The sequence below is a fragment of the Plectropomus leopardus genome, chromosome 13 (genome assembly GCF_008729295.1).
Source record: "Plectropomus leopardus isolate mb chromosome 13, YSFRI_Pleo_2.0, whole genome shotgun sequence".
NCBI classification, from domain to species: Eukaryota; Metazoa; Chordata; class Actinopteri; order Perciformes; family Serranidae; genus Plectropomus; species Plectropomus leopardus.
The window spans coordinates 21,239,278-21,265,657 of NC_056475.1; the positions used below are offsets into that span (position 1 = coordinate 21,239,278).

General features: G+C 38.6%; 2 protein-coding genes across 4 annotated transcripts; one reads left to right on the forward strand and one right to left on the reverse strand.

Annotated features, from left to right (window-relative positions):
* slc47a1 (solute carrier family 47 member 1) lies at nt 1–19,776 on the reverse strand. Of its 2 annotated transcripts, XM_042499200.1 has the most exons (18): nt 19,639–19,776; nt 19,050–19,300; nt 17,660–17,761; nt 14,357–14,425; nt 14,087–14,235; nt 12,983–13,025; nt 11,783–11,827; nt 10,574–10,671; nt 9,814–9,911; nt 8,476–8,589; nt 7,681–7,748; nt 5,357–5,465; nt 5,047–5,122; nt 4,894–4,963; nt 4,216–4,348; nt 1,742–1,836; nt 990–1,094; nt 1–880 (listed from the first exon to the last, which is right to left on the reverse strand). In XM_042499200.1, the coding sequence occupies exons 2-18, from the start codon at nt 19,263–19,265 to the stop codon at nt 512–514; spliced, it is 1,959 nt and encodes a 652-aa protein (XP_042355134.1). In that variant the 5' UTR covers nt 19,266–19,300; nt 19,639–19,776; the 3' UTR covers nt 1–511. The 2 variants fall into 2 exon arrangements, with proteins under 2 accessions (XP_042355134.1, XP_042355135.1); XM_042499201.1 differs by lacking the exon at nt 17,660–17,761.
* Nucleotides 19,503–26,380, forward strand: tmigd1 (transmembrane and immunoglobulin domain containing 1). Of its 2 annotated transcripts, none has more exons than XM_042499202.1 (6): nt 19,503–19,565; nt 22,731–22,812; nt 22,935–23,225; nt 24,026–24,310; nt 24,475–24,578; nt 24,672–26,380. In XM_042499202.1, the coding sequence occupies exons 1-6, from the start codon at nt 19,548–19,550 to the stop codon at nt 24,681–24,683; spliced, it is 792 nt and encodes a 263-aa protein (XP_042355136.1). In that variant the 5' UTR covers nt 19,503–19,547; the 3' UTR covers nt 24,684–26,380. The 2 variants fall into 2 exon arrangements, with proteins under 2 accessions (XP_042355136.1, XP_042355137.1); XM_042499203.1 differs by lacking the exon at nt 19,503–19,565 and adding an exon at nt 21,769–21,849.

Here is a 26,380-nt window from a genome sequence, read left to right on the forward strand (position 1 = left end):
CATTTTTCAAAGGTGTAACCCATCACTTGTTTATTGCAGTAGTTATGTGCTATAACATATTAACTAATTGTGAAAAGGAGGCAACTTTAGATTAGGGAACATGTGTTGGTTAATAAGTGTTCAACTATTAGTGAATTAGTAATGATCAAGATGTCACTTTAGTATGGGGAACATATTCTAAGTAACAAAGACTTAATTTAGAGTTATTTTGACACTATTAATATTTGTAGTTTTGTGTTTTGTTATGTAAGAACAGACCATATTCATTAAGTGGTATTAAGGGAGAATAACTATTCTTGGGGTACTACCACCTTATTAATTAATTAATTAATTAATGGTGAATAGGTGTACCTTAAAATAAAGTGTTACCCAGGCGGTAGTTTTACAAAATAACAACCCAGGTTGATGAATAAACTATGAATTCAATGTTTTCTGCCTTGGAGATCTAAATGCCAGTTTGTAAGAGCTGTGTTGAGCCACCAGATGTCTACATTCAGAGGTCAAAGATAGCTCAGAAGTTTTGGGTTGGGTACAGTGGAGCCAGTGGTGTAGGAGTGGAGTCATTAGCCCCATTTAGGGTAAAGTTGGCCTTGCTCTGGGCGGAGGGCGCAGGCACAGGGTAGGCAATGTGGAAAGCCACACCTATGCCCAAAATGAGAACTAAAATCGATAAGGTTAGTCCCCGCCGCAAGATCAGCTGAGTGACAGAAAGCGGTGCTTGAGTTTTGGTGTTTGAAGTCTTTTTACTCTGCTCAGCATCCCCCTCAGCTCCTCCTGCATTTGTGTTCTTGTTCACAGCCTCATAACCTGCTTTCATCTCCTGATCCTGGGTGGTGACTGGACTGTAGCCGTCTGGGGTGTCTTCGCCATCCAACTGGGCCTTCAGGGTGCAAAGATGCTGCTGTTAATCAATATGTGAGTAGCTCAAGTATGGACAAAAAAGTGAGAACCGCATGTATGCACACCACATACTGCACATATGCACTTACTGTGTTAAGGCTGTCCGCAATTTCAGACACCATGGCTTCATTCAGCACTGTCCGAGCAGGAGTCTTTGGGATGGCTGCCACTTTCCCCCCAGCACGTAGTTGAGCCTAAAAACATATAACAGTGTTTTTTTTCTCCATTTTATTTGTTTTCACTTAACAGCAAGAGTCATACAGTCAGCTTTAGTTAAGTACCTATACAGAATGAAACCTTTTTTTTCCCGCTTTTTAAAAATTTTTATTTTACGTAGAAACTCAGTATTCCAAATTAGTATTTTGTAGGTTTTGAAAGTAAGGCTAAACGGGGGGAAGCACATTCAACTTAAATGAAGTAGTTTTCCCAATATAGTCATTATTTCTTTATAAATATTACAGTGAATTTTCACCCACAAATTTAACCACAATTCAAAAACAAATATATTAAACCTAACCTCAAATTTCTCTGCAGGTTTGAGTGTTTGGGCAATGTTCTAATATCTCCATTTTTTTGTAAATGAGTTTAGAGAGATAAGGATAATAAGGAAAGCGTTCAAAGAAATGGAATGAGGCAAAGATTTAAATTGCTGCCAAAATTCAGTTGGTATGGATGATTTTTTTTTTTATGAAACTGCCTGCAGATGAAGCTCCAATACAACAAAAATAATTTCCCCAATAGGAAGTTTAATTTGATAATCCCAATTGCGTTCCTGCCCTCAATCCTTTTTGGAAAGGTTTAAATACCATGCATGGTTTAAAGAAAGATAAGAGCATCCTACCTTGTGTGTGACTTTCTTCCAGTTGAGTCTGAAGATTATTAAGAGGAAGAAACCCGCCTCGATGACAACACAAATTAAGAGACCCACCCACAAGCCTAACCAGAGGGACACAAATACACACACATTAGAAAATGATCTGCAATTTATTCACTTCATATGTACTTACTAGAAAAAAAAGTTAACAAGAAAAACAAATGATAGTATTTATGAAAAAAAGACTTTCATAAAGACATGCCAGTGGCTGTTGGACAAATTCAAGTTTTGACCTGATGATGGTGCTAGATAGAAAGTCAGAGGATCAAGTTATGTTTGCCACATTTGAAGGCAGTCCACTAATAGTTGTCCATTTTATTGCAAACCACACATCAGTGGTCATTAACACCAGCCCCAGAGACATGATGTGCATGACTACAAAGAGCGGAGAGGATGCTAAAGGCATTACCTACTCAGGTAAGCTACACTCCCAACACATATGCATATATGCATCTGTTTAGTAAGAACCACCCTCATTACCCTCTGAGCTACCTTGGAAGACACTGAATTAATAAAATCCACTCTAAAAAAGAGTGAAGCCAAACTTATTTCCAAAGAGCTACAGTCAGTACGTTTACATGCACAGATAAGTCCAGCTACCGTTACAGCGCGATTAGACCATCTTATTGGACTACTGTCCTTGTCCCAGTATACAAGCAATGGGGGAGAATCGATTTATTGGTGGAAATATGTTCGACTCCGCCACAGTAGGTGGAGACATGCCCCCTTTCAGCTAGATGCTATAAACCTATATTATTTACCCTGTCTATGCTATAAACCAAATCACAATCATAACTGTTTATTTAGAATAACTTCAGGGTAGAAGACCACCGTCTCACATATATATAATCAAACAGCGCTGTGCAAACTCTGTCTTTAGTTTTAAGCTGCCTAAAAAAATCATTTTCAGTTTAAGTATACGCTATATTTGCAATATTTTCACCGCTTTGCCTTGCCGTAAGACAGCCCATACTGCTGGGGATTTAAAACCGTGATATCAAAAACACCAGACTCCATAGAGAAGAACAGTCATTTCACTCCACCGAACCACAGAGTTACTGGTTTACCGCTGCCCCCATCAGCTGTTGTATAAAGTACAACAGGGCAAATATTTAAATATAGTGTACATTTACACTGATTTTGATTTATTTATTTTTTCAAGGTGGCTAAAATATGTTTTGCTGCGTTCCCATCCAAAGCAGTACATCACCTAGCTCTGTGCTGGCATTGTGTGACTGCACTTTATTTATCAGAGGTGGGGGATGACTGGAGTGTGACTCTTTATTTAAAATTAACATAAAATACTATCTTTTCAAGTTGTATGTCCCTTACCTGAGCCAAAATTAAAAACACAAGTCCCTCCTCAGTGCTTTTTTTTTTTTTTAAATGCCTGACCCATGTTGCACCATCACTTCCCCTATCAACAATAATGAACAGTCCCTATCCCTAACTACCAAAGGGAACAGAGACACAAAGGCCTGCAGAAAGACACAAAACAATCACAAGGAGACACAAAATGACCACAAAGGGATGCGAAACTAGTAGAATGTATTTCTGTCTTGCTGCTAAATTGGAGTGGTGGTGGGGACTTTGCATATCTGCGCCCAGGGGCCCATTGTCTTGTAATTATGTCTGTGTGTGAGTGTGCATTTGTGTTTCATTTATCAATACATGCACACTTTGAGTGGACAGCAAAGCGCAGCACTCTGGCAGGGGGTAAATGGCAGGCTGCAGGGAGAGAAATTAAGGAAGGTCTGCTGCAGCAGGACCTCCTGGGTTTGTGGGTTTAACTAATGAACCTGGGTTTAAATATAGACACATTACTTCAATTCCAAGTTCTGCTGGCACACTTAAAGGGATTTTGATCTTTGGATGTGGGAAGGCTGTATGAGGTTCCTATCCATAGCCAGTGTATTACTGACAGTAGATAACGGTCGACAGAACCCCAGTTTGTAGAAGCAGGCAGAAGTACAGCCACAGCAGTACATTGCTTAGCTTCTGTGGCGGTACTGCTGTCTGCTTCTCCAAACTCTGGATACGCTGACTGTCGTCTGTTGTTTAAGATGTGCTGCTTATTGAACAATATAAGAAATATTTGTAATTTAAGTAGAAGTTTCAGTCTGTGGCGTCACACAATGGAAAATTGAGGCACCTGCTGACACTTCAAATTATTGTACATATTAAGCTTTAGAAGTAGTATAGAAGTGGTGGTCAACTATAAAGTTCTTTCATAAGGATTCATTGAAGTCCCGTCTATTTAATCTAATAGTAAATATTTAAAACATTTGGGTTAATGAACATTTTCAGACCTAAAACTGTGGTTCTGACTTGGAAAAGCTTGGTGTAAGATCACAGGAATAACCAGCTTGTTGTATTTGTTTTCATTTTCATTCATTGCTTGTTTGTATAAACATAGAGATAAAATGGGATGAAGACTTTACCGAATACTCTGAGCTCGGCAGCAAACATCAGAGCGACTCCCACTGGCAGGCCGATAAAGTAGTAGCACACCAGGTTGGACAAGGCGGCAATTTTCTGCATCCCACATCCCACAAGAATCCCTGAGCAGACGCACTGAAAACACACACACCATTTGAAACAAAGAAAGAAAAACAAGATGCATTGATTTAACCCTTTGAAACCTGGAACAACATCACTTTTCCTGTGCTGCTTTCAGACGCCTTTCACAAGTATTTGCAAATTGGCTTGATTTCTTTCAAAAACATGGGTAAAAAGGCAACAAGCAAATTGGTCAGACACATTCCACAAATTGCAAGAAATAAGCAAAGAAAAAATGTCTCAAGGAAGGAAAAAGAAAACAGCTAGGAGGGAATAACTATATTTATTCAGAATTCTTTGGGGGGGGGTCATTTCCTTCTTTTTTTCTTTTTCTTTCTTTTTTACAAATTTTCAGGTAATTTTCTTGTACTGTTATTTACTCATTTCTTGCTATTGTTTTTTTCATTTTTTCTTTTGTTGCTTATTGCATTTTTCCCATGTTTTTGAGATAAATCAAGCCACTTTCCCCAGGTTTCAAAAGGTTAACAAAACAAGCAAACACCTCTGTGTACTCTTCAACACAAGAGCTCAATGCAAAACAAGACAATATAATACCGTACCAAAAGTGCATCAAAGAACTGTACAAATGTGTAGACGCTGATATTCTTTGAGACGGTCTCCACAATGGCTCTGCAGACAGAAGCAGAAGATCATCAAAAACAGAGCTGCCTTCACATGGTGCAGGAATGAACATGTGCTGGTGTGAAACTCACTCATCAGAGGTAAATATGTAGCCAAGGATGTGCTTACAGCCAGCGAGGACGATACCCTGCAGCACAGCAAGTATTGCTATAGCGAAAGACATTACGTAAGGGATAACACCCAACAAGATATTAAGATTGTGATGCGTGACTTGTTCATGCAAAATCAAATACATGCAAACATATTTCCAGTTATAGCCTTTTATTTTTTAGTTAAAACAAAAACACCTGCCAACTAATCAAAATCAAGGATTCTCAGCAGCACAGTTCAGATTAGATTAATTATGTATGTGCGTGTTTACAAGATTACGTGTTTTCATACCTGTAAGAACCAGGGCCACTTTGGAGGTGACTATGGCCCTGGAAGTGTTTCCAGCCCCCAGAGCATTCCCAACACGCACACAAGCAGCTGCATGGACACCTAGATAGAACTGCAAGGACCACATGTTACTTTCTGCTGTCAGTTACCTTCAGCTTTGAGAAATATGCTTATTCACTTTCTTTTCATGAGTTTGAAAAGATCAATGCTCCCCGCCATGGTGCTGGTGTCAGGACTCAGTTAGCTTAGTTTAGCATAAAGCACAGGAACAGGGGTAAATGGTTAGCCTGTGTCTCTTCAAAGTTAAAAAATAAACTCGCCAGTATTTCCACAACTCAGTAATGTCTCATTTGCTAATATACAAACTAAAATGTAATAACATCAATTTGTGATTTGAGGGTCTGATATGTAGGTTGAGGTCTAATATGTAGGTTTAGTGACATCTAGTGGTTTGGCTGCAGCATTGCAATAAATTAAACCAAACCAAGATTGCAAAAACACGTATGTCTCGATATAGAGCCATGTTTTTGGTTTGTCTATTCTGGGCCACCTTTAGAAACAACATGGCGGACTTTGCAAATGAGTACCGTTCTGAATGTAGATATGGCTCATTCTAAGGTAACAAAAACAACAAAAAAGACTCTTAGTTTGCAGTGGTTAAGATATTGTAGGCAGTGCAGCTGCACTGAGAATGGGCCCTTAGCAAAATTGTGTTACCAGTGTATTAAAAGTAAAGACATTAGTGAAAGTATTCACTTATTTGATACCACTTGCTATATAGAGCCTCAAATATACAAACCCATCTCTGCCATGGTGTGAAAAAAGTCAGTATTACACAAACCATAATATAATTATAGGCTCATTCTACATATATAATGACAACTGTAAATAAACTATGTCAAGTACAGATGCAATAACGGTTGCTGGATAATGTGGGGTATGTTGTTGTCCAATCGCCTCTATTCAGTCATGTGACAAGACAATAAGACTCCGGCTAGGTGAAGCGCAAAATCTGTCAAGACTGACAATCTGAGCACACCAAGGTCTAATGAGCAGTCATGCCATTCAAAAACAAAGGAAGTTGCAAGAAAAGACAGGAGAGAAAAGAAAAGGAGAAGTTTGCGAAGCTCCCTAAATTTTATTCTTTTGGATTTTTTACCAACAGGCACCAGCCCACAGACAAGCGCCTTGCCGCTGTCCTCAGAGGTGTGTCAACAAACATGCAGCAGGTAGGCTAATCTTAGGAGCAAGTTAGATAACGCTGATCTAAATAATCATAATGTTTAGTTATTGTGTTAGATGTATGTAAACTAAGTTGTGGGCCACTAGGACATATGTCTCTACAAGGTGGATAGCCCACCTATGAATTATTATGGTAAGCTAACTAAAGCAAAGTAAATGCTGGCTGTTCCTAGCATTAGATAACCTTTGTATTTACATTTTTGTTTTGGTTGCAGGCATCACCAGTCAGAGCCAGAGTCAGAACCATTCAAGTAGGTGAGTACAAGTGTCTTTTCAAGGGGGTTTGGGGTATCTGATTGGCTGCCGCACCCCTGTTTAAAAGGTTGTTGTGATTATTTCAGAGGGCCACCTGTGCCATTGTGTGTGTACTTTTGAGGGTAAACTGTGTGTGTGCCGCTGTAGACGGTCAGTTTTCGGGACATTGTGTTGTTTGTTCGTAAGTATTGCATCTCTCCTCTTTCTTATTTATTAATCTCTTGCCTTTGTGTCAAGGAGTGCAGTAGTTGTGAGGTTGTTGTACTAAAAATGCCTGAAAAGTAATTTTTCAGGATCACAGTGGCATCTCCTCTGCTCTCAGGTGCTTGTCATGTTTCAGAAGTTCGGCTGTCACAGCACTTTACATGGTTCTAATAACTTTCTCTTTGACCTCTGGACTCTGCAAATACAATAGCCCACATTTCAAATGTAAAATCCAACACATGGTTGGTACTTAGTATATACGCCCAGCTGTGTGTGCATATTTAAGTGTGTGCGTATGTGTTTGTGTGTGTGCTTCGTAACTAATGAGCCAAAGGGCCCATCATAATGGCCTACAGTTTGTAGTTGTTGCTAACGTATGCCACTGCACTAATGAAAAAGTGGTTAGAAATATATGGCTATATTCCATTTCTGCCAATAGATACCTCCGTGGCCTTTAATGCTAAGCTAAGCTAATCGCCCTCCTGGATCAAGGTCCTTAACATACAGACCTGATGATGGTGTCTTCTCATCTCAAGTGAATAAGTACATTCCCCAAAAAACTGAATTAATGTTAAATAATATGTGAATAGATATGTGATTCAGTGAACACATTGGATATTACATACCATGTATATTATGGCTCCTATTTCCAACAACACATGCTGGGCAGCGAGATCCACCTCCCCGAGTGCACCTGATATGATACAAATCACATTCAGACATTTACAAAGACATTATGCCTAAACACTACACCAAAAAACTTATGTCAGTCAGTAAACTGCACACAGCCTGCTGCTGGCTTAGTACTTTGACAGATGTTAAATACATGAGCATTATAAAGGTCAGATAAGGTGAATTTATGGTGACACAGTGACTGCAGATGGGCAGAACACAGTGTTGCAGCATTATATGTTTGAACTAAAAAAGTAAACAATTTTTGTGTCTTGTGTACCTTTAATCAGTTTAGATTTATTAAACCTGGAGACTTGTGTTGCGTTAGCCAGTTTAACCCTTAACCCTTTTAAACCAGAGCACATTGGCTTGATTTCTTCCAAAAATACAGGAAGAAGGTGATGAGCAACTTAACAAGAAATGGCTCAAAAATTAGCAAGAAATTTGTAAAACATTACAAGAAAATTACCTAAAGACAAGCCACAAAAAGGAGGAAATGTTAATAATAGCAAAAACGAGAAAATTACCTTAAAGTGCTGATTTTTTTTCTGTACCGTAAGTTTAAATGTTGAATTATAAGTATTGTGAATATAATCTAATACACTATGTTGTTGTGGCGAGAATTTGTTCATTGATTTGGTAATACTGAACAAAAGCTACACATTTGCAATTTTGTCGCTATATCTTACAATCTTTCAAGCTACACTCAACGGGGATTTTAAAAAATAACAAAGTAAAGCAACACTGACCAGCAAGGAAACCTCCAACCTCCCAGATCCACCATTCAAAACAGGTCATGAATGCACTGGGAACACCCAGCTTCATATAAGAGCCCCACTCCTGCAGACAATCAGTGGACCAGCCTGCAGAGCATTTCACACAGGAGAGTTATACACAATAAGGCCTGCAGAGGGGGAACGTTTTCTGAAGACTGATTTAAAAACACCTAACCTATTATACAAAAATTGTTTTTATATAAATATAGAGTATATATATCTCAGCAACCAAAAAGCCCATATGAATAAACTGGGTCTTAAACTAAACTAAACAAATGGTTGATGAACTTGAGAGTTGGAAGCATCAGTATAGATTGTCCTGGACCAGATTAAATGAAAGAACAAGACAAAATAAATGGAAATTTTTGTCCTTGCCTGAAAAAACCCCAAAACATTCCAATGTTAGAGAAAACATGCCTTTGAAATAATGATAAATTTGACCAAAATCTAAAGGAAACAATGGGACCACATCTGACTGTCACCTGTTCAGAGACAGATGCTTGTAAAATAAAGGAGGACACAATATTAAATTAAAAATTAAAGAGTATTAAATAAATAAATTCTTAGGCAAGCTCTTGAAATTGGATTTTTTAGGTACATTTGTGCACCATGTTTGGCTCTCAGATAACAGTAAAAAATTATATGATGTCACGTAGATTTCAATAGAAGTATTAAACCCATGTAAAAACATCAGGCTTTAGCTTTATTTCCATCAAAACTCTTTACATGTTTCCCCTCATAGAAAACCAAAATAAATGCACTGAATGAGCCTTTAATTGGGGTCAGTAGGCCACAATAAGCTGACACATATCTTTGGGTGCAATTGACCAATTCAACCAGCAGATGGAGACATAGACCACGGAAGAACCCAAAACATAGCCTTTCTTTGTACTAACTTTTACGAAGTTTGTAATGATGTGAATAATGTTTGGTTTAGGTGGAAGTGGTTCAGCCAGAAAGCTTGTCAAGATCAGCCCGAATCAAATGATATGCAGCATGACTATGTCCTAGCGTGTTTAAATGCCTCATAGCATGAAGAAAGAAGGTAACGCTTGCACACGTACTCCATGCCACACAAGTTTATTCAAGACAACATTTCGATCCCACTTGGGATGACGAAAATCCAAGTGGGATCGAAACGTTGTCTTGATTAAACTTGTGTGGCATGGAGTAAGTGTGCAAGCGTTACCTTCTTTCTTCATGCAAGTTTTCTGAAAGCTTTGCACCTATGTGATGTGCGTATAACTATCCTTTTTTCAACCCTAAATGCCTCATAGCCCCATTCCTGTAGTTTCTAAGTAATTAACTCACCTCCCCATGTCTGCTGATGGAGCTTCTTCCATCGGATGTAGCCGAACAACAGGAGGCAGATGTTGATCTGAGAGAGGCTGCTAGCAATTGCCGATCCACTGCAAACACATATGATAGAACATCTTTTTTATTTGGAGAAATGTCTACGATAATTGTGACTCCATTCCTATCATTCTAGACAAAAACGGGGAAGGACTGCACACTGAGTGGGTCAAAGAAGGTCGGCGACGAGACAGTTAAAGTTAGACTGAGTACACTTGATGTCTGAGAATAAGCCTTGAAAATCTGGAGTTTGTGGTTGATATGAGAGGGGAGGGACCGGCCTGACCTGACCACAGGGACCTAATTGGTTAAGTGGACTGCCTGTTGAACCAAATGTTTGTCCAGCTGGTCCAGAATCAACTCCTGTCAAAGCTCTCTCATCTTTCCCTGCACTGCCTTCCTCACTCTCTAAAAAAAGTACAAAAATAATAAACATTAGTGTACCACCCGCTCTATTTAAACAAAAAACATCATTTTTCTGACATAGAATAAAATGCGTAATGAGCTCTCTGACCCCCTGTTCTCTTCTGTCCAAACTCCTGGCTATGGAGTTTGCAGGCCCTCTCCTATTTGAACAACAGTGAAGGCATTATGGGAGAGTTTCTCTGCTTTTAATAAACAGTTTATTGGTCATGACACTTGAGGCCTGATATCATATCTATCGACACAAAGTCCATCAAAAATAAAAAGGCAAGGCGTAGCAGCATCATACACTTACACGACTCCTAACTCGAGGCTGACGATTAAGACGTAGTTGGCCCCCAGGTTCAAAAGGTTTGCTGCTGCAGCTGTGTACATCTGTGGCAGAATGATCCCCTGACAGACAAAAAAAAAGACAATCAGCATCACTTTTCCTGTGCTGCTTTCATAAGTATTTAATCTTTATAGCCTGAGCAAATTGGTGCGATTTCTTTAAAAAAAAAAAAAAAGGCGAAAAAAGATGAGCAACTTGGTAAGAAATGTTCCACAAATTGCACAAAATCAATAGAATTAGAAAATGATTTTTAACAAAATGGGAAAAAATGTCTAGGGAAAAAGGGGGAAAAAAGCTAGGAAAAAGCCATATTTACAATTATCACAATTACATAGGTTATTGAAAATTTTCTTTCAGAATTGTTATACATTTTTAGGTGCTTTTTCCTGGTTATTTTCTTGTTTTTGGTTTTTGTTTTGTTTTGTTTTACTTTCTTGTTATTATTAAGGGTTAATATGCAAACTGCAGGAACAAAGACAAACAACAAATTCAGGAAAATACAGCACTCCATTAATGAGACTAATAGCCATTTTCCATATATTTGCTATCTTGGCTTGACCCAGAAGAGGAACCTTTTTCTATCTGCCCCACTGGTGTTATTATGGTCAACAACTTTATTATACTGTTATCAGAGTTTTTAATTTTTGTGCCTCTGCACCAACAGTAGCCGTGGCTGGAGATATTATGTTTTCAGGCTGTCCTTTGTCCACCTCAATCTCGTGAACACAACATCTCAAGAACAGCTTGAGGGATTTTTTTTTAATTGGCACAAACGTCCACACTGAGTCAAGGATGAACTTATTTGAATTTGGCAGTTACAGGTCTCGGTCACAGTGACCTCATCTGTTGCATTCTTGTGAATGTAATATCTCAACAACACCTTGAAGAATTTCTGAAAATTTAATGCAAACCAGGATGAAGTGATTCGAATTTGGTGGTCAAAGGTCTGTAACCTCATAAAACACGTTTTTTGTCATCACTCAAGCATTCGCGCTCTAAAATATAAAGAATGAAAAAGACGCAAGGTGACTCTACTTTTTTTTATCACTGAAGTGCCACTATTTTCCTGAATTTGTTTTGTAAAAACAAATACACGGAAGTTCATTTTTAAGACAGAGTACCGGATCAAATTCAGTGAAGCAAAAGTGCACATGTTTCCTATGATAAACTTACTTGGTTTTGAAGGTAGGCAACTTGCAGCTGGTGCAGGAACATGGCCTGTAGCAGGGAGAGATAAAGGGGACTAAAACTGTCAGACTTTTTGAATACCAGCCACAATTATCAAACAATCAACACATCTTTGAAAAATCATGTAATTTAGCAGTAAATACTACTCTTTTTGTTGACCCTATGCTATATTCCAGTTACTGCAACTGACAGAAACACTCTAAACCTGGAATGACGTTCAGACGCCTTTCACATACATTTAAACCTCTGAAACCTGAGGAAATTGGTTTGGTTTTTTTGTTGTTGTTGTTGTTGTTGTTGTTGTTTTTTTTCAAAAACATGACAAGAAATGTCCCGTAAATGTTAAGAAATTAAGAAAAGGTGACAAGAAAATGACTGAGTTTATAATAAAATAAAAATATATATATATATATATATATATATATATATATATATATATATATATATATAATACAAGTACAACAGTAATAATATAATACCTTTTTTAACCCTTGTTTTCTTTCCCTCTTCTGTGTTAATTTCAGGTAATGTCCTGTAACTCATTACTTTGAACTTTTTCCTAAGTTTTTGAAAGAAGTGCTCAGGTTTCAATGGGTTAATGAGGAAGGCTAAATGCACAAAACAAAGGACAGAGATGACTTGTCTTGCATTTGAATCATTGTACCATGTATAAACTAAAGTTAGCAAGCATGAAAAATGTCTTTACTGTAGGCATTTATTGTTTTCTAACATACAGAAAGAAGTTTCAGTATTTATTTTGTGGTTTTTAAGATATGTCTTGTTTGCTATCTCACATCTATCAAGCATCAAACAGTCATTCAAATTCAAGTTATCTTTGAATTTGGGTGACTTTAAACACTCAAACAAAAGTTTATCAGATCACTTACTGTGATCAGGTTATGGTGTGTAAATAACTAACTGGTATTTACCTGACCAACACCAGAAAACAAATCCAATCTTTTGATAAGCTCAATCAGGTGCTGACCAGAGTTGTGATATTCTTGCTTGCAGGCAAAGACATCATCATCACTTGTTTTCTCATCCTTTGCTAACTAACTTGAGTTGAGTTTCTTGATTTTCATGCTATATGAGCTAAATCCTCAGAATATGGCATATTACAACATGTATTGAATTAGGCAGAAGAAAATCTCCTTTTCAGACTGTGTTTCAGTTCAGTGCACTTACTGGAACAGCAGGTAAAAATACTGTAGCATACAGCTGGGCAATTCTGAGAGGGAGGCAAACAGAGTGATATTAGCTTAGAAGAGCAAACACAGACAGTGATGCACTTTCTGATTTGACATGTCCCCCTTTTTGCATAGCAGTATAAAAAGCATTATATTGCATCAGATTTCTGCTTTATGTCTTTTAGTTTTTTAAAATGAAATTAAGAATCTGTATGGTAAGTACAACATTCCAGAAACAGGTGAAATCAAATATCCAGGCATTTAAAGCTGCATACATGACATTCACATAAAACAAATACCTGCATGAATGTACATATAAAACTGAACTTAAAGGTCCCATATTGTATTCATTTTCAAGTTCATATTTGTATTTTTTGTTTCTACTACCATGTGTACGCTTTAAAGTTCAAAAAACACATTATTTTCCTCATATTATGTGCCTAAATATACCAGGATTTAGCCTCTGTCTAAAATGCTCCATTTTAGTGCCTGTAGCCCCCCTCCCAAAAAGTCAAGCCTGCTCTGATTGGTCAGTGTTTGTGGGTCTTCCACATCGTTTTCTCGGCATCTCTACACTGTTACTACAGCTGGAAATTAACTGTAACCACACTGTAACAGCAGTTTCTACCTTTCGATTATATAGTCCTTCATGGAAGTCCTAATAGCTCTTTTTAAGGCACAGTTTCTAAATACAGACTATGCATTTCCCTGGTGATAGTGTTTTGATGCTTTCACAGTGTTTATATAGCACCTATACCTGCTGTATAATAAAAATAGACATGAAAATGTGACTTTTTACAATATGGGAGCTTTAAAGAGATACAAAAAATTAAGTGTTTTAAATAGAACAGCTTAAGAAAAAATGCATGTGTTTGAGAAAACACTGAGCATGCAGCTCAATAAATGTGACTTGGTTTATAATGCACGAGTTATGTAAAATACCCTGATACTCTCTAACCTGGAAAAATGCAGTCAAAGTTACACCACTGATAACAATAACAACCATGGAGCTAAACTCTTTGTGCATTTTGTACACATAAACATAGACAGAACACACACACGCACACACATACATTTAAGGTATTAATTAAACTGAATTTACCTCGCCACCTCATCTTCTTGATGCATGAGCATCAGCAAATGGTAAGAGTTGATGAGAATGCCCCAACAGGGCAGACAAAACAGCAGCAGGATCAGAGTGCTCCTTTGGAGAATAACCCCCACACGTTTCATGTTCTTACCACCGAATGTCTGCAAAATTACATCGTTTTACATAGTAGTTACATTGTTTCAAATTTTAAACATTTCTGGAGATAACACAATAACATTAAGTTTAAGTAACAATAGTATTATGATAATGTAGTTTGCTCACCTGAGAAATTAGTGTGTCACAAGCCAAGGCGAGGCCATGGCCTATTGAACATGTGGTCACATTAAAAGTCTGAGAGGTGGAGAATAAAAAACACACACAAAAAAAAACAGAACAAAAAACTTAGTTAGACTTTGTTTATGTGTTACCGTTCAAATGTCTCAAATGCATTGCCTTTTTTGGTTATGTACTCTGAGTAACATGTACATAAATATGACACCCAGCTCTCCCAAATCTCAGCTGTTCCAGCAACTGACACGAATGCAGATTCATAGGCTGTGGTGGTAGAAAGTAGAATTACCGCCCGCAGTTGTATTCCTCCACATGGCAGTCAAGTTTCTCCTATGGTTTACATGCATGTATGTGAAAACGTAGATACTTCACACACATCCTCCCCCCTGCAGCACATGAGCTTTATAAAGTTAGCCCAGTTTCAACGTGGACACCCAAGATTTGTGTCACCAATTCAGTATCTGACCAAATATCTCCCTTTCTTTTCCTAAGATATGATGTTAAGTAATAGCCAGAAAAGTATTTTTTGCAGAAGATTATGATGTCACAGTGAAGTTGGCCCTTGACCTTTTGGATATAAAATGTCAGCGCTTCATCATAATATCCTTGTAGACACTTGTGTAAAAGTTTTGGCATCAGAATTTTTAAATTAAGGACAAAAACAGGTTTTGTGAGGTTACATCAACCTTGACCTTTGACCTTTGTTCACCAAACACTAATCAGTTTATTCTTCAGTCCAAGTGGACATTTGTGTCAAATTTGAAGAAATTCCCTGAAAGTGTCCCTGAGATATCGCTTTCAACCATAATGCCTTTGGCCACGGCTATCACCGCTGCAGAGGCATAAAAATGTTTGTTTGTTGGGGTTGAACATACAGAACACTTTCACCCCTGAGATTAAGTTTAATTGTAAAAAGATTTCTGCCATTTTTAGGATTTCATGGCTGAATCCTGAAAGTTTTTCCACGCAGACCAATTTGTCCGAGTAGATACACCCGGTCCCACCGAGAGTCATCACCCCAGTCTGCAGCTTGTTGGGAACATCAGCCAATTACAGCTTTTGTTTTCAGGTCCGTATAGTTCAGTGCCAACTGTTGTCACGATTCTGATGAACTGTGTGAATCCTCCAAACATACAATGCTCTCACAAAAAATTACTTTATCCTATTTTCCCCATGCCAAATGGCAGACAGCCAAAGTAGACGAGTGTGTGGTGAAAAGAGTTCAACATTTAGCAAGCCAAAGGGAGTCTGATATTTGGGAAGACCAAAATGGCTGACCAAACTGATGATGTCTATGTGCGTCAATTATGTGTGCCTAAATTACCTGTCTATTTGATCCATGTGTTTCTGCTGCTATGCAACGGATCTCTGTGTTGCTTTGTTTGCAGGATGTGTTCATTTGCAAACAGGTTAGTTAAAACCTAGCTCATTTATTGATGCCATGTGATATCACCTCCATGCTCTACTGTGTGGCCAAGTTAACCCACAGGTGGCTGCTTTTACTTTTTTTTGATGTTGGGAAAAATACAAACAAATGGAGTTTGCGTCAGTGAGGAGACAATGATTTACCATGCAGATGGTGGTTGAAAGCTCTCTTCTAGGATGGCAATAATCCCAGGCATGAGGCGCGAGTTGTTGCTTAATTGTTTACTACTGTGAACATTCTGTGAATCATTCCCCAACAGTTGACCTATCATGCTCATTTTTCAGTTATTTTATTTTGGGTTTCTACTTGAACATCGTCACATGCTTTAACATTCAAGAAACACTTTATTTACCTCATAGTGTCTATGTTGAGCACCTGTATTCAAAACGATAGGTTCCGTGTCTTTAAGCCACCCTCCCGAAAAAAGCCAAGTCTGCTCTGAATAGTTAGCGTTTCCAGCTCAACCGTGCTTCCAGTTTTTGCAGGACTGCAGGGAAAAAAACCCATGCAGCCAAAAAGCATTTTCCTTATAGACCAACATTGTAAATTTGTTGACAGGGCACCTCGATCTGTAAATATGGTCAATTATGACTCTGTCTCTTATGAATGTTTGATCCATCAAGGGCTCATATTTGTTAAACTTTCCTCAAGCCAAAACGTAGCAATTTAAAAATCTGTGATGTCATCACAATGTAAAGTCTGACAGAGTGGGAACTTTTGGGAAGGGCCAGTCAGAGAAAAACTGTTCCACATATTCGTTGGGCTGCATACCACAAAAGTAAACCCAAAAGCTAGTAACATTTTTTGGTGTATGAGCCAGGCGAGCAGAAGAAGAGGCACCATCTTGCAGCTTCATCGCAACCAGGGAATTACTGAAACAGAGTAAAGTGGCTTTTGCTATCATGGAAAATTACCAAATAAAAGCTTTGAAACCCAACGGGACATGTGCCAGCAGGAATATGATCCGAAATTGGGGAGAAATTTACAGCATTAGCAACAAAGAGTATATGTTTTCTTGGCATGTAGCTGCATGTACCAGTGTAGGCTACATCATGCAAACACTTGCAGTACCGTGCTTGGAGCAGACAACCACAAGCTGATGTCATCTTGTTTCAAAAGCCACGATTAATATGAACATCCGACATTGTAACTGTATGACAGGAAATGAGGAAAATCAAAGGTCCCCTTTAAGACTAACCAGATCTCAATCAACTAAACACCTGCCTAAACATTGCCTCTCCTTTTTGTGGTGTTCAGCTGTATGTACAGACTTGAGTCTCAGTTCTTTCTGTTTGTGCAGTTTATTGCACAACAGCTCTTTGCCATTTTTGCAGCACACGTGCAGAGAGGAGGATGAGGGTGTTCTAGCACATGCCCCTTTGCCCCTTGATACCTATAGTGCCGTTTTTAAACAAATTTTATAATGGTCCCTTGGTGCTGATCTGTTTAAGTACGGGTGCTTGGAGTGCCCAAAAAGCACCACCAAAGATCCATATTTCAGCAATAATTTCTGCTATTTGATATGCCTATGAAAACTACATTATATTGCACATTATATGAAATCCATAATCCGTAATTATTCTAAACTGTTGGGGTTTTTTTTTTGTTTTTTTGTGACCTCTAAAATTGAAATATCAGAAAATAGCCCAATCAGTATAATAACAGAATATTGCTAAGTCCCTTGGCCAGATTGGGGTTTAAAGGTACCATGAACGACATCACACACAAAAACTTATGATACTCTAATTGTGAGGGAAAGTTAGTAGGAGCAGCAGTAGAAATAGTACAGTCAGTAGAGCAAATAGGTGCGCTACTTTAGTTGCAGCAGGTTAAATCAACAGTCTACAAAGTGAAAATACTAAGCCTACCGCTGAGGCCAGTGCATATCCAGCCAGTTCTGCATTGCCGATGTGACCACAGAATATGGTGACAACAAATGGCATGAGGAAGTTCAGAATCCGAGACACCAGCTGTAGAAACAGAGAGATTTGACCCATCATAGATAAGATAAAAACAGTGCAGCAAGTGATTGCTTTTAAATAAGTATTTCATTGTTGGACAGATGGTTTTTTCATTAAACTGGGCTATCTATGCAAGAGAAAGACATAAACACTTTTGAAATTGGTGCTACATGTCTAGAGAAAACAGAGAAAAAAGACTGGCTTTCATTTTTGCTCAAGAGAAAGAAAAACTACAACTACCAGAATGCACTGTACTGCACTGGACCAATAACAGCAATAAAGTTGGTGATGTAACAAACAAACCAACAATGGAACAAAAGGTAAGCTAAAACATGTTTTTAAAAACATTTGAGGTGAGAAATAGGCATATACAAAAATACAGAAGTACAGCCTGTAGTTTCAATAGCCAAGCTCCCAGGAACAGTGCTGGGCTTTGAAGCCAATTTTACACAGAGGCCAAAAGTGGAATTACACTGTTCAGGTCTATAAGGACCCAAAAAGACTTTTTCGCATTGTATTACATTGTTAAAGAGATATCTGTAATGCATTGGATACATATTCTTGGGTGTCAAAAACCTCTCACAAAATGACTTGTTTGACTATCAAGATTTGACCCATTCAGCTGAAAGTCTAAAAGAGCTGCAAAATTAAACCATTTTATCCTCATTCAAGTTCACTTGCTTAACAGGCAGAATGATGCAGAAGTGGGGCCGATCATCTCATTAATACCGTGAAAACAGAGCTTTTTTAACTTCATGCGCCACTGAGCAACTTTCATAGAAATCAGTGGGGCCCCGCTGCCAATGCTGTATCCAGGTCTCTTAATACATCCATCCACAGCCTGAGAGCCAGTAAAACTCTGCCAAATGGGAGGTTTTGTGTCATCTGGCAGAGATTTAGGCACTGCAGGTTTACCACAGTTCATCTACACATACTACCCACATTGTTGTGATACAAAGCTGGCTGAAAATCGGAGTAGTATCCCTTAAATTTGTTACAGACATCTGATCCGTACTCAGTAAAGCAGTTGAAGTTAGAGAGCAGTGTTGCGAAATCACCAATCACAGACAGGTTTGCACCACGTTACACCGTAGGTACCTTTTTATTTCATTTGCGTTCTTCATATATATTTCAGAATGGTACTTGATTGCACAGTTAGATTGTACTGTATTACAGGGCACATGAAACAGTAACTCTGCAACAATTGCATACAGAACCTGAATGTATAACAGTTGTGGCACTTTATGAATAACATACCAATGCCCCCCCACTAACACTTCAACTTTCCCCTACTCACCAATGGGCCTGTGAGGCGTAAGACTTGGTAAAGTTCCTCTCTGTAGACCAGTGGTACCCAACGTCTCACACACGCACACCGAAACAGTTTGGAGCTGACCGCTGCCACCGCCGCCTCGTCTCCCTCAGCCCCTGCCGTCTTGGCAACAGAAACCCCAGTAACGGGCCCTGCAGTCGGCACAGGGTGTGCAGGATCCAGGGTATCCAGCTTCTCCATTCAAACACAGAAAAAGACGAGAGAAGGGAGAAAAGCTAAGGGACAAGGGAGGGAGGGAGGGAGTGGGGAAAGAGGGAGCAAAGGTAAGAAGGGCAGTCAGTCTTTGTAGGTTTAGAAATACAACACATGCACTTCTTCAAAAATAATTGATTAATGTGGGTTTGGAGGAGGAGGCAGATGAGATACTGAATAAAGGAAAACAAAACAGGGGGAGTGACAGAGGGAGTGGAAAAGAACAAAAGTCTTTATGTGTGGATACAAGGGTCAAAGCAAGGCTGATGAATGCTTCTTGCTGTGGAGGTACGGTGTCTAAGTATTTGTCGTGTTTCATTTACATGTTTCGGTGTGTGTGTGTGTGTGTGTGAGGTCTTACCGGGCTCTGTAGTAATCTGATGAAGAATGCCTGTTTGCACGTTGTACACAAAGAGCTCCGACTACATAAACTCTGCAGTCTTTAATTAATTGTTTACAAGGCAGCCATGCTGTATATGTTTGTGTGTGCGCAGATGCATTGCTGATCTTATCTGCCACTGAATGTACTTTGACCACTGACTTTACCCCAGAGGTTGACCTACTTGTCGCATAAACAAACACAGTCACACATTCACACAAACTTACACTCATCGTCCTGTCAGAGCTCTTTAACTCAGTTTCAGGGAGTGAACATTGCTATGTATTATTGTGGCCAGAAGAGGTCATAGGCAGAGCACTGTCAAATCTGACAAGTTGATCATACCTAAAATAATCTTGGAAACTGATGACCTTAAAAAAGGAAAATTAAATAAACTATAAATCTTAATTTAGACTTACTTTATATCCAGGTGTTAAGTTTACTTGAAATTGAGATGTATTTACTTAATTTTTTGGAAGTTGTTGCAACTTAAACGTGTTTTAAGTGTTAGCAACTTCACTAAACCAAGTTAGTCTGACTTAACTTGATCATGACAAAAGAGGATTTGCTGATGATTAAGTTGGGAGATCTGCAAGTTCTGTTTTCTTGACATGGTTAAGATATAAAGCTCACTAAACTTGGTTTACTGAAGTTGCTAAAACTTCAGTAAACCAAAAAGATTGATTTAATAATTTAATAAAACTTGTCATTGTTAAGTTGCAGCATCTTCACAAAATTAAGTAGATATATCTACATTTTAAGTAAACTTAGAATTAGATGTAAAGTAAACATAAATTAAGATTAATAGACTAATATGTTTTAAGTGAAAGTGCCCAACTTATCACTCACAAGTGGGGAAAATGGCCTTTCCACATAACTTTTCAACACCAGCCACCTCTGTCCCATGTTTTTTTTTTAAACAGCAGATTTACTTTTGGGGCTTTTAATGACTTTATTTGGATAAGCTGCTCTACTTTTAACTACATTTATAGAAGTAGTAGGTCATTCTTGCAGATATTCCCTACCTGAAGGAATTGCCTCCTCTTCTTTAAACTACATTTTTATATTTACTAGGTCATTCTGAAGACATTTCCTACCTGACAGAATGAGCTATTATATCAGGGGAGTAGGCCATTCTGATAGATATTTCTTATCTGACAACATGATCTATTCCACTTTTTACTATGTTAAGAGATGTAGTAGGTCATACTATATTCCCATGAAATGTAATGAACAAAAATGTGTAACGTAGCCAAGCATAAGATTGAGGTATGATACCTCCTACCTTAAGTACCATTCTCACCTTCCACCACTGGCAACATGCATCACATTCAGCGCAATAAAGAAAAAGAGACAGAAATGCTCACTGCTGTTTAAAGTGTAAATGTAAAAGTACTTGTATGCCAGATATTTAGCAGCTTTTTTTATCAGTTCATGAAAAAGATGCTGTTTGTGCCTTTTTATTCATATTAATGCACACAGTACATTAGTCTCTGCTTATGGTCAATCATCATGACCTTGAAGAGAGGGAGGAGTGCACAAGGAAATAACCCCAAAACTTCACTGTCACATTCATGTCATCTTATTAGGGGACAAGGAAATAGCTTGAACACTCTTCTCATATGACGACAGTAGGAAACACAGATAATTTGCAAGGAAATACAGTTAAATAAAGATAGAATAAAATTGAACAAACAAAAAACATCTTAGTTTCACTTAAATGTTTTTTGTTTTCTTTAACACTTGCTGACAAAGACCAATTGTAAATTGCATTATCAGTGAGTCATGGGCGTTGAGAACACAACACTCACAACAACTAAAAACTAATTTAAAAAAAGAACCCATAAAATATGTGTTTGAATCCTTAAATCCACACCCAAGACGTTTTAGTGTCATTGTAATGACTACAGCCAATAAAAAGCGCCCTTGAGTTTGCACATTTTAAGCACACAACAATAAAACAGAAACAAGGACAAAAATCAGGGTTGGGAGGATTGACCGTGTCGGCAGGAACAGGAAAGTAGAATGATGAGAAAGGCATTCAGAAACAGTGAGGGAAGTTATAAAAGTGTCCTCATATCAGGCATATAAGAGTCACTGAAGGTCTGACTAGTTCTACACATCCTCATATTCACACACAGGGAACACCACAAACAAAACAGCCAAGGAATAAGAATAAATAATCTTTGTTAGGTAAGTACATATTTTATGTATTAATACTAAGCTGCTTGCTGTGTGTAATGTTATTCACATTTCTTGCGTTGGTGTTGCATTGATCCCAAGAAAGAAATTCTTATTCTTTTATGCAAACTGAAATTACACATGACTTTGATATCAGTTAATAAGTACCAGCAAGTACAGAGTGTCCCTTTTAAGAAAAATGGAGTAAATTAATTTAAGGCTTTTATTTAAAGTGATGATTTCTACATCAGATCTAACAGGCAGGTTTTTCTATATTTAGTCTTGTAAAGCAAACTCTAAAGAGAACATAATGTAGCAACATCAGTCTCCTTCCCTGGACACAGTAGTTACACTTTCTTTAATGCATAAAGATCTCATGTTATGATAAATTGCAGATATTCTGGGCTCTGACACGTAATGAGTAGAACTGTATCCAACTGCTTGAGTGTTATATTTAAAGCATGCAGATTATCTCATGAGAAAAATCTATACGATTTTTCTTCTTTTTATCTTTTACAAACACTGTCTCACACGCACATAACAATTTGCAGACTTTGTACTCCTAAGGAACAATCGATTATCATCTTGATAAATCACCCGTGCACAAAAATTTTAATTCTTTGATCAAGTAGGCTATTCTTAAAGCCTGTGAAATAATGGTTTCATGTCTATTGGAACACTGGAGAAAACTCTTGCTTGCGAAGAAACTTTGATTGTATGAATGAGAGAAAGGAAATTGGAAATTTATACTGAGCATAAAAAACACAAATGATTATGTGTTTGTGTCTATTGAATTTGAGGAAAACAACTGAATACCCGGCAAGGCAAGTTTATTCATATAGCAGCTTTCAACAAAAGGACAGTTCAATCTTCAATCTCTCCCTCTCCTTCAGGTTTATCCAAAGAAGAGTAAAATGAAGATGTTCAGATCCCTTCTTTTCCATTTGCTCCTGTACTGTGCAACCCAAACATTAGGTAAGTGTGCCAGGTTTGTGAACCTGGTTACCAAGACTTAAACTGACTTGCCTCTTTTCAGTGAAATCATTCCAATAAAAGATTTTTTTTCTCACTACTTGCATGCATTTTCTTTTTCCAAGGCGTTAAGATCCAGTCTGTCCCAGGATTTGACAGCGAGGGTGTTATTCTCACAGAGCTGGACAAGAGTGTGTCTCTGCTTTGTCAGCCTGACGGCGGCCATGAAACTCAGGCTGACGAAGAGTTGGTGTGGCTGAGGAATGACGCTGTCGTCAGTCTGATGGAAGAAAATAAGAAAGGTCGCAGCAGCGTGTGTGTTACACCCGTCGTCCTTGAAGACAATGGTGCCACTTTTACCTGCCACCTCAGAAAAAATGACTCAGTTAAGGCCTCAGTCACCCTGAATGTCCTATGTAAGTCCCTCCAAATAAATGTTGGAAATATGTCAGTAATAATACTAGCATAGGTGTACATTTTGGGGGATGCAGAGATTGCAATGGGACGATGAAAACATGACAGGAGCTGAGGATTTTAATTTGACAAAATTAAAGACATTTACACCATAAATTGCAAAAATTGATGCAGAAAAAATTCCCAGAATGCAGGAAATTAAGTGTCAAGTATTAAAAACTTTATGGCGGAGGAACCGTTTGGTCAGACGGTTAACCACACCTGCAACCACAGAGCTTAGCTGACTTAGCTCGCTAAAGTTAACCACTCAGCAGCTCTAAGTCTTATGTGGTTTCTCTATGCGCCCAATGATTTGGAGGATTGGGGTCATTTTATTCCACAGTGGAGCTTTTATGGCTTCATGAGCCACTGAACAGCTTTCATAGGTATGAAAGGGGCTCTGCCTTCAGTGCTGTATCCAGGTCTATTCATACATCCATGGAACAGCCTCACGGAGACGCTCATGTGGCTGCAGACTCAACAGCTTCAGTAACAAAAAAAAATAGGATTAAGAGTCTAAATTACATCAGCCAACATGCTGATGTTTAGCAGGTATACAGTTTTCCATGTCAGCTGAGAGGAAAAGTTATCAGAGTGCATCCCCTGGGGATTTATTTCTGTACAAAATTTCATGGCTATCCATCAAAGAGTTATTGAGAATTTCATTCTGGACCAAAGCGGTGGACCAACAAACCATCTATGGAAACAGTAAAACTGTTGGCTACCAGTTAAACATGGATTGAAACTTTTTCTTCTTCTTCAGATCCCCCTCAGATCTCTGGGTCAGAGGAAGTGACAGTTGAACAAGAAGCAGTGCTGACCCTGCAGTGTGATATCAGGGCCAATCCACCAGTCTCATCCATGTCTTGGACACGAAATGGAAGCGCAATAGATCTACAAGCAGGTGGCTTTACTGTGACCAATGACGGCTATACAAGCCAGCTCATCGCCAAAAAAGTGGACAAAAGCTTGCATGAAGGCACGTATCAGTGCACAGCAGAGTATCAAGGCCATGGAGAACACAAGCAGTTCCACGTCACAGTAACAGGTCAGTTCACACCATCAGTACTCCTCGATTTTGCTCAAGCCACAGCTCATTATCATATATTTCATTTTTTATTGTGTAATTACCACATTTAAATGATGAATCAGTAAATGATAAGAAGAAGCAGGTAAAAGTGTGTTGATTATCTTCTTCCCCTTCGTCTGCAGAAAGGACTATGAAGTTCCCATTGATGCCTATGATAGCAGGGTTGGTTGTGGTTGTCCTCACAACGTTTCTGGCAGTCATTTCACGTTGGGACAAAATCAAGAAGGTAATACAAAAAAACACAAGTACATACAGCACAAACACTGACCCTGACTCGCTACGGTCTGAACCTCCTAATACTTAGTTTGTCTTTTCACAGTGCTGCAAGTAGGTTGTGCCCAAAAAATGGGTCTACTTAAACAAAGAGAGAAGTCAGGAAGACGCCTGAAGAACTCGTTTTGTGTGCACAAGACTGTGATTATCGATTCACCAATTTTATCATATTTGGCATTATTTAAGAAATGTTGACATTTTGGGAAAGAGTTTAGATAGCTTAAATACCTTAAGACCCATACCAATAGTCTGTCTGTCTGTCTGTTAAGTATGAAGCCACAGTAAAGCCAGAAGCTAGTTAGCTTAGCTTAGTTTAGGACAAAGACTGGAATTAAAGGAAAACTTTTAGTGCTAGCCTAGCACTATCTTAAAGCATGACACCTCCTGTATAACACAATGAGCCTGTTTATTATCATGTGTTTTGGGGATCCAAACACAAGTGGACACCTGAGAGTTGTGTTTCCAACTGATCACTTGTGTATTGAATTTTGCTGCTACCTACGTCACTTGCATTAGAAAGTCACAGGGTTATAAGCATAGTTATTAAATCTGCACTCTTGCTAGCTGCTCACCAGTCACGTTGTGTCTGTACTTTGGATATCGCTGTCAGTAGATTCCAGGCAAAACAACTCTTTCTCATCCCAAGTCGTCAGATATTGCTGCTTTGCAGTGGACATCCACATCTACATATTGCGTTGTAGGTATCCCTCTGCGTCTGCTCTTTACATTCCAGGATGCCGCTACTGTGATGTAATGTACATGGTTATATTTACACAACACAAGCACATGGCAACCAACTCTAGAACGTCAGCAAATGCAGATGCTGTCACGGATGGTTAGGATTAGGCTCATGTTGGCACAGTTTGTTGGACCTGATTCACACTCCTCCCGCCTGCTCTATAAGCACCATTGCATTCCTTATATTGTGTCGTGACAGACAGCTTCTCAACCTGATGCCACACTGTGGTGTATCACATACATGCAACCCGCCTTCTCAGGGGCAGCCACACGTGACTCTACCGGGCTGACGCAGCAGGTGCATCAACTTGCAATAATAGCACGACTGGTTCAGTCTTGCCGCATTCTACACTGATGCTGGCCAGGTGCGTATCATGCAGATGCAAAAGGTGCCTTTTGGCATCTGAATCATACGCCACAGGCACTGACAAAGCAGCGGTATTTTACGAGTTCAGAAGCTGGGCAAAACAATGGAAAGGCCACACAACGATGCTTCCCAGACCACCGTAACAAGTGGTTTAAGTGATCAGATCACAATGCTTCTTGATGGTAATTTACACTTGTATTTAGACCCAAGACACATATTAACACCAAGTGGCTCAGCGTGCAGGTTTTTGCACAGATTAAACAAACAAGATAAAATATCTTAAACAGTGTTTTTTAGAGGTACTAGTAGGTAGATTTTGTTATCTTTGGACAAATCCAGGGAAGCTATTTCCGATTTTTCTATCCTTTGTGCTAAGCTAACTGGCTGCTGGCAGTAGCTTTATGTTTACCATACAGACACGAGTGTCTTCTCATCTAACGCTCAGCAGTAAAGTAAATACTCTAAGCGTTTTTCCCAAAATAAAATTTTACAAAATGTATCATTGTATTAACTGTTGATTATGGCAGGACAATCTATGAAGTTTGCATTATGATCTTGAGATCATCCTTGAACTTTTTACTTTTCATAGAGTGATTGGCTACAGCACTGCCTGTTTCTTGTTAATATCTTTGCAATAAAATAACTTTTGT

Coding starts and splice junctions, on each gene's coding strand:
- slc47a1 (XM_042499200.1), bottom strand. CDS start 19,265: ATGGAGAAGCTGGATACCCTGGATCCTGCACACCCTGTGCCGACTGCA. Junction 10,672..11,782: donor TTGCCTACCTTCAAAACCAA/GTAAGTTTATCA, acceptor TTTGTCTGTCAG/GGGATCATTCTGCCACAGAT. Junction 4,964..5,046: donor TACATATTTACCTCTGATGA/GTGAGTTTCACA, acceptor TTCTGTCTGCAG/AGCCATTGTGGAGACCGTCT.
- tmigd1 (XM_042499202.1), top strand. Junction 22,813..22,934: donor CTGTGCAACCCAAACATTAG/GTAAGTGTGCCA, acceptor TCTTTTTCCAAG/GCGTTAAGATCCAGTCTGTC. Junction 23,226..24,025: donor AGTCACCCTGAATGTCCTAT/GTAAGTCCCTCC, acceptor CTTCTTCTTCAG/ATCCCCCTCAGATCTCTGGG.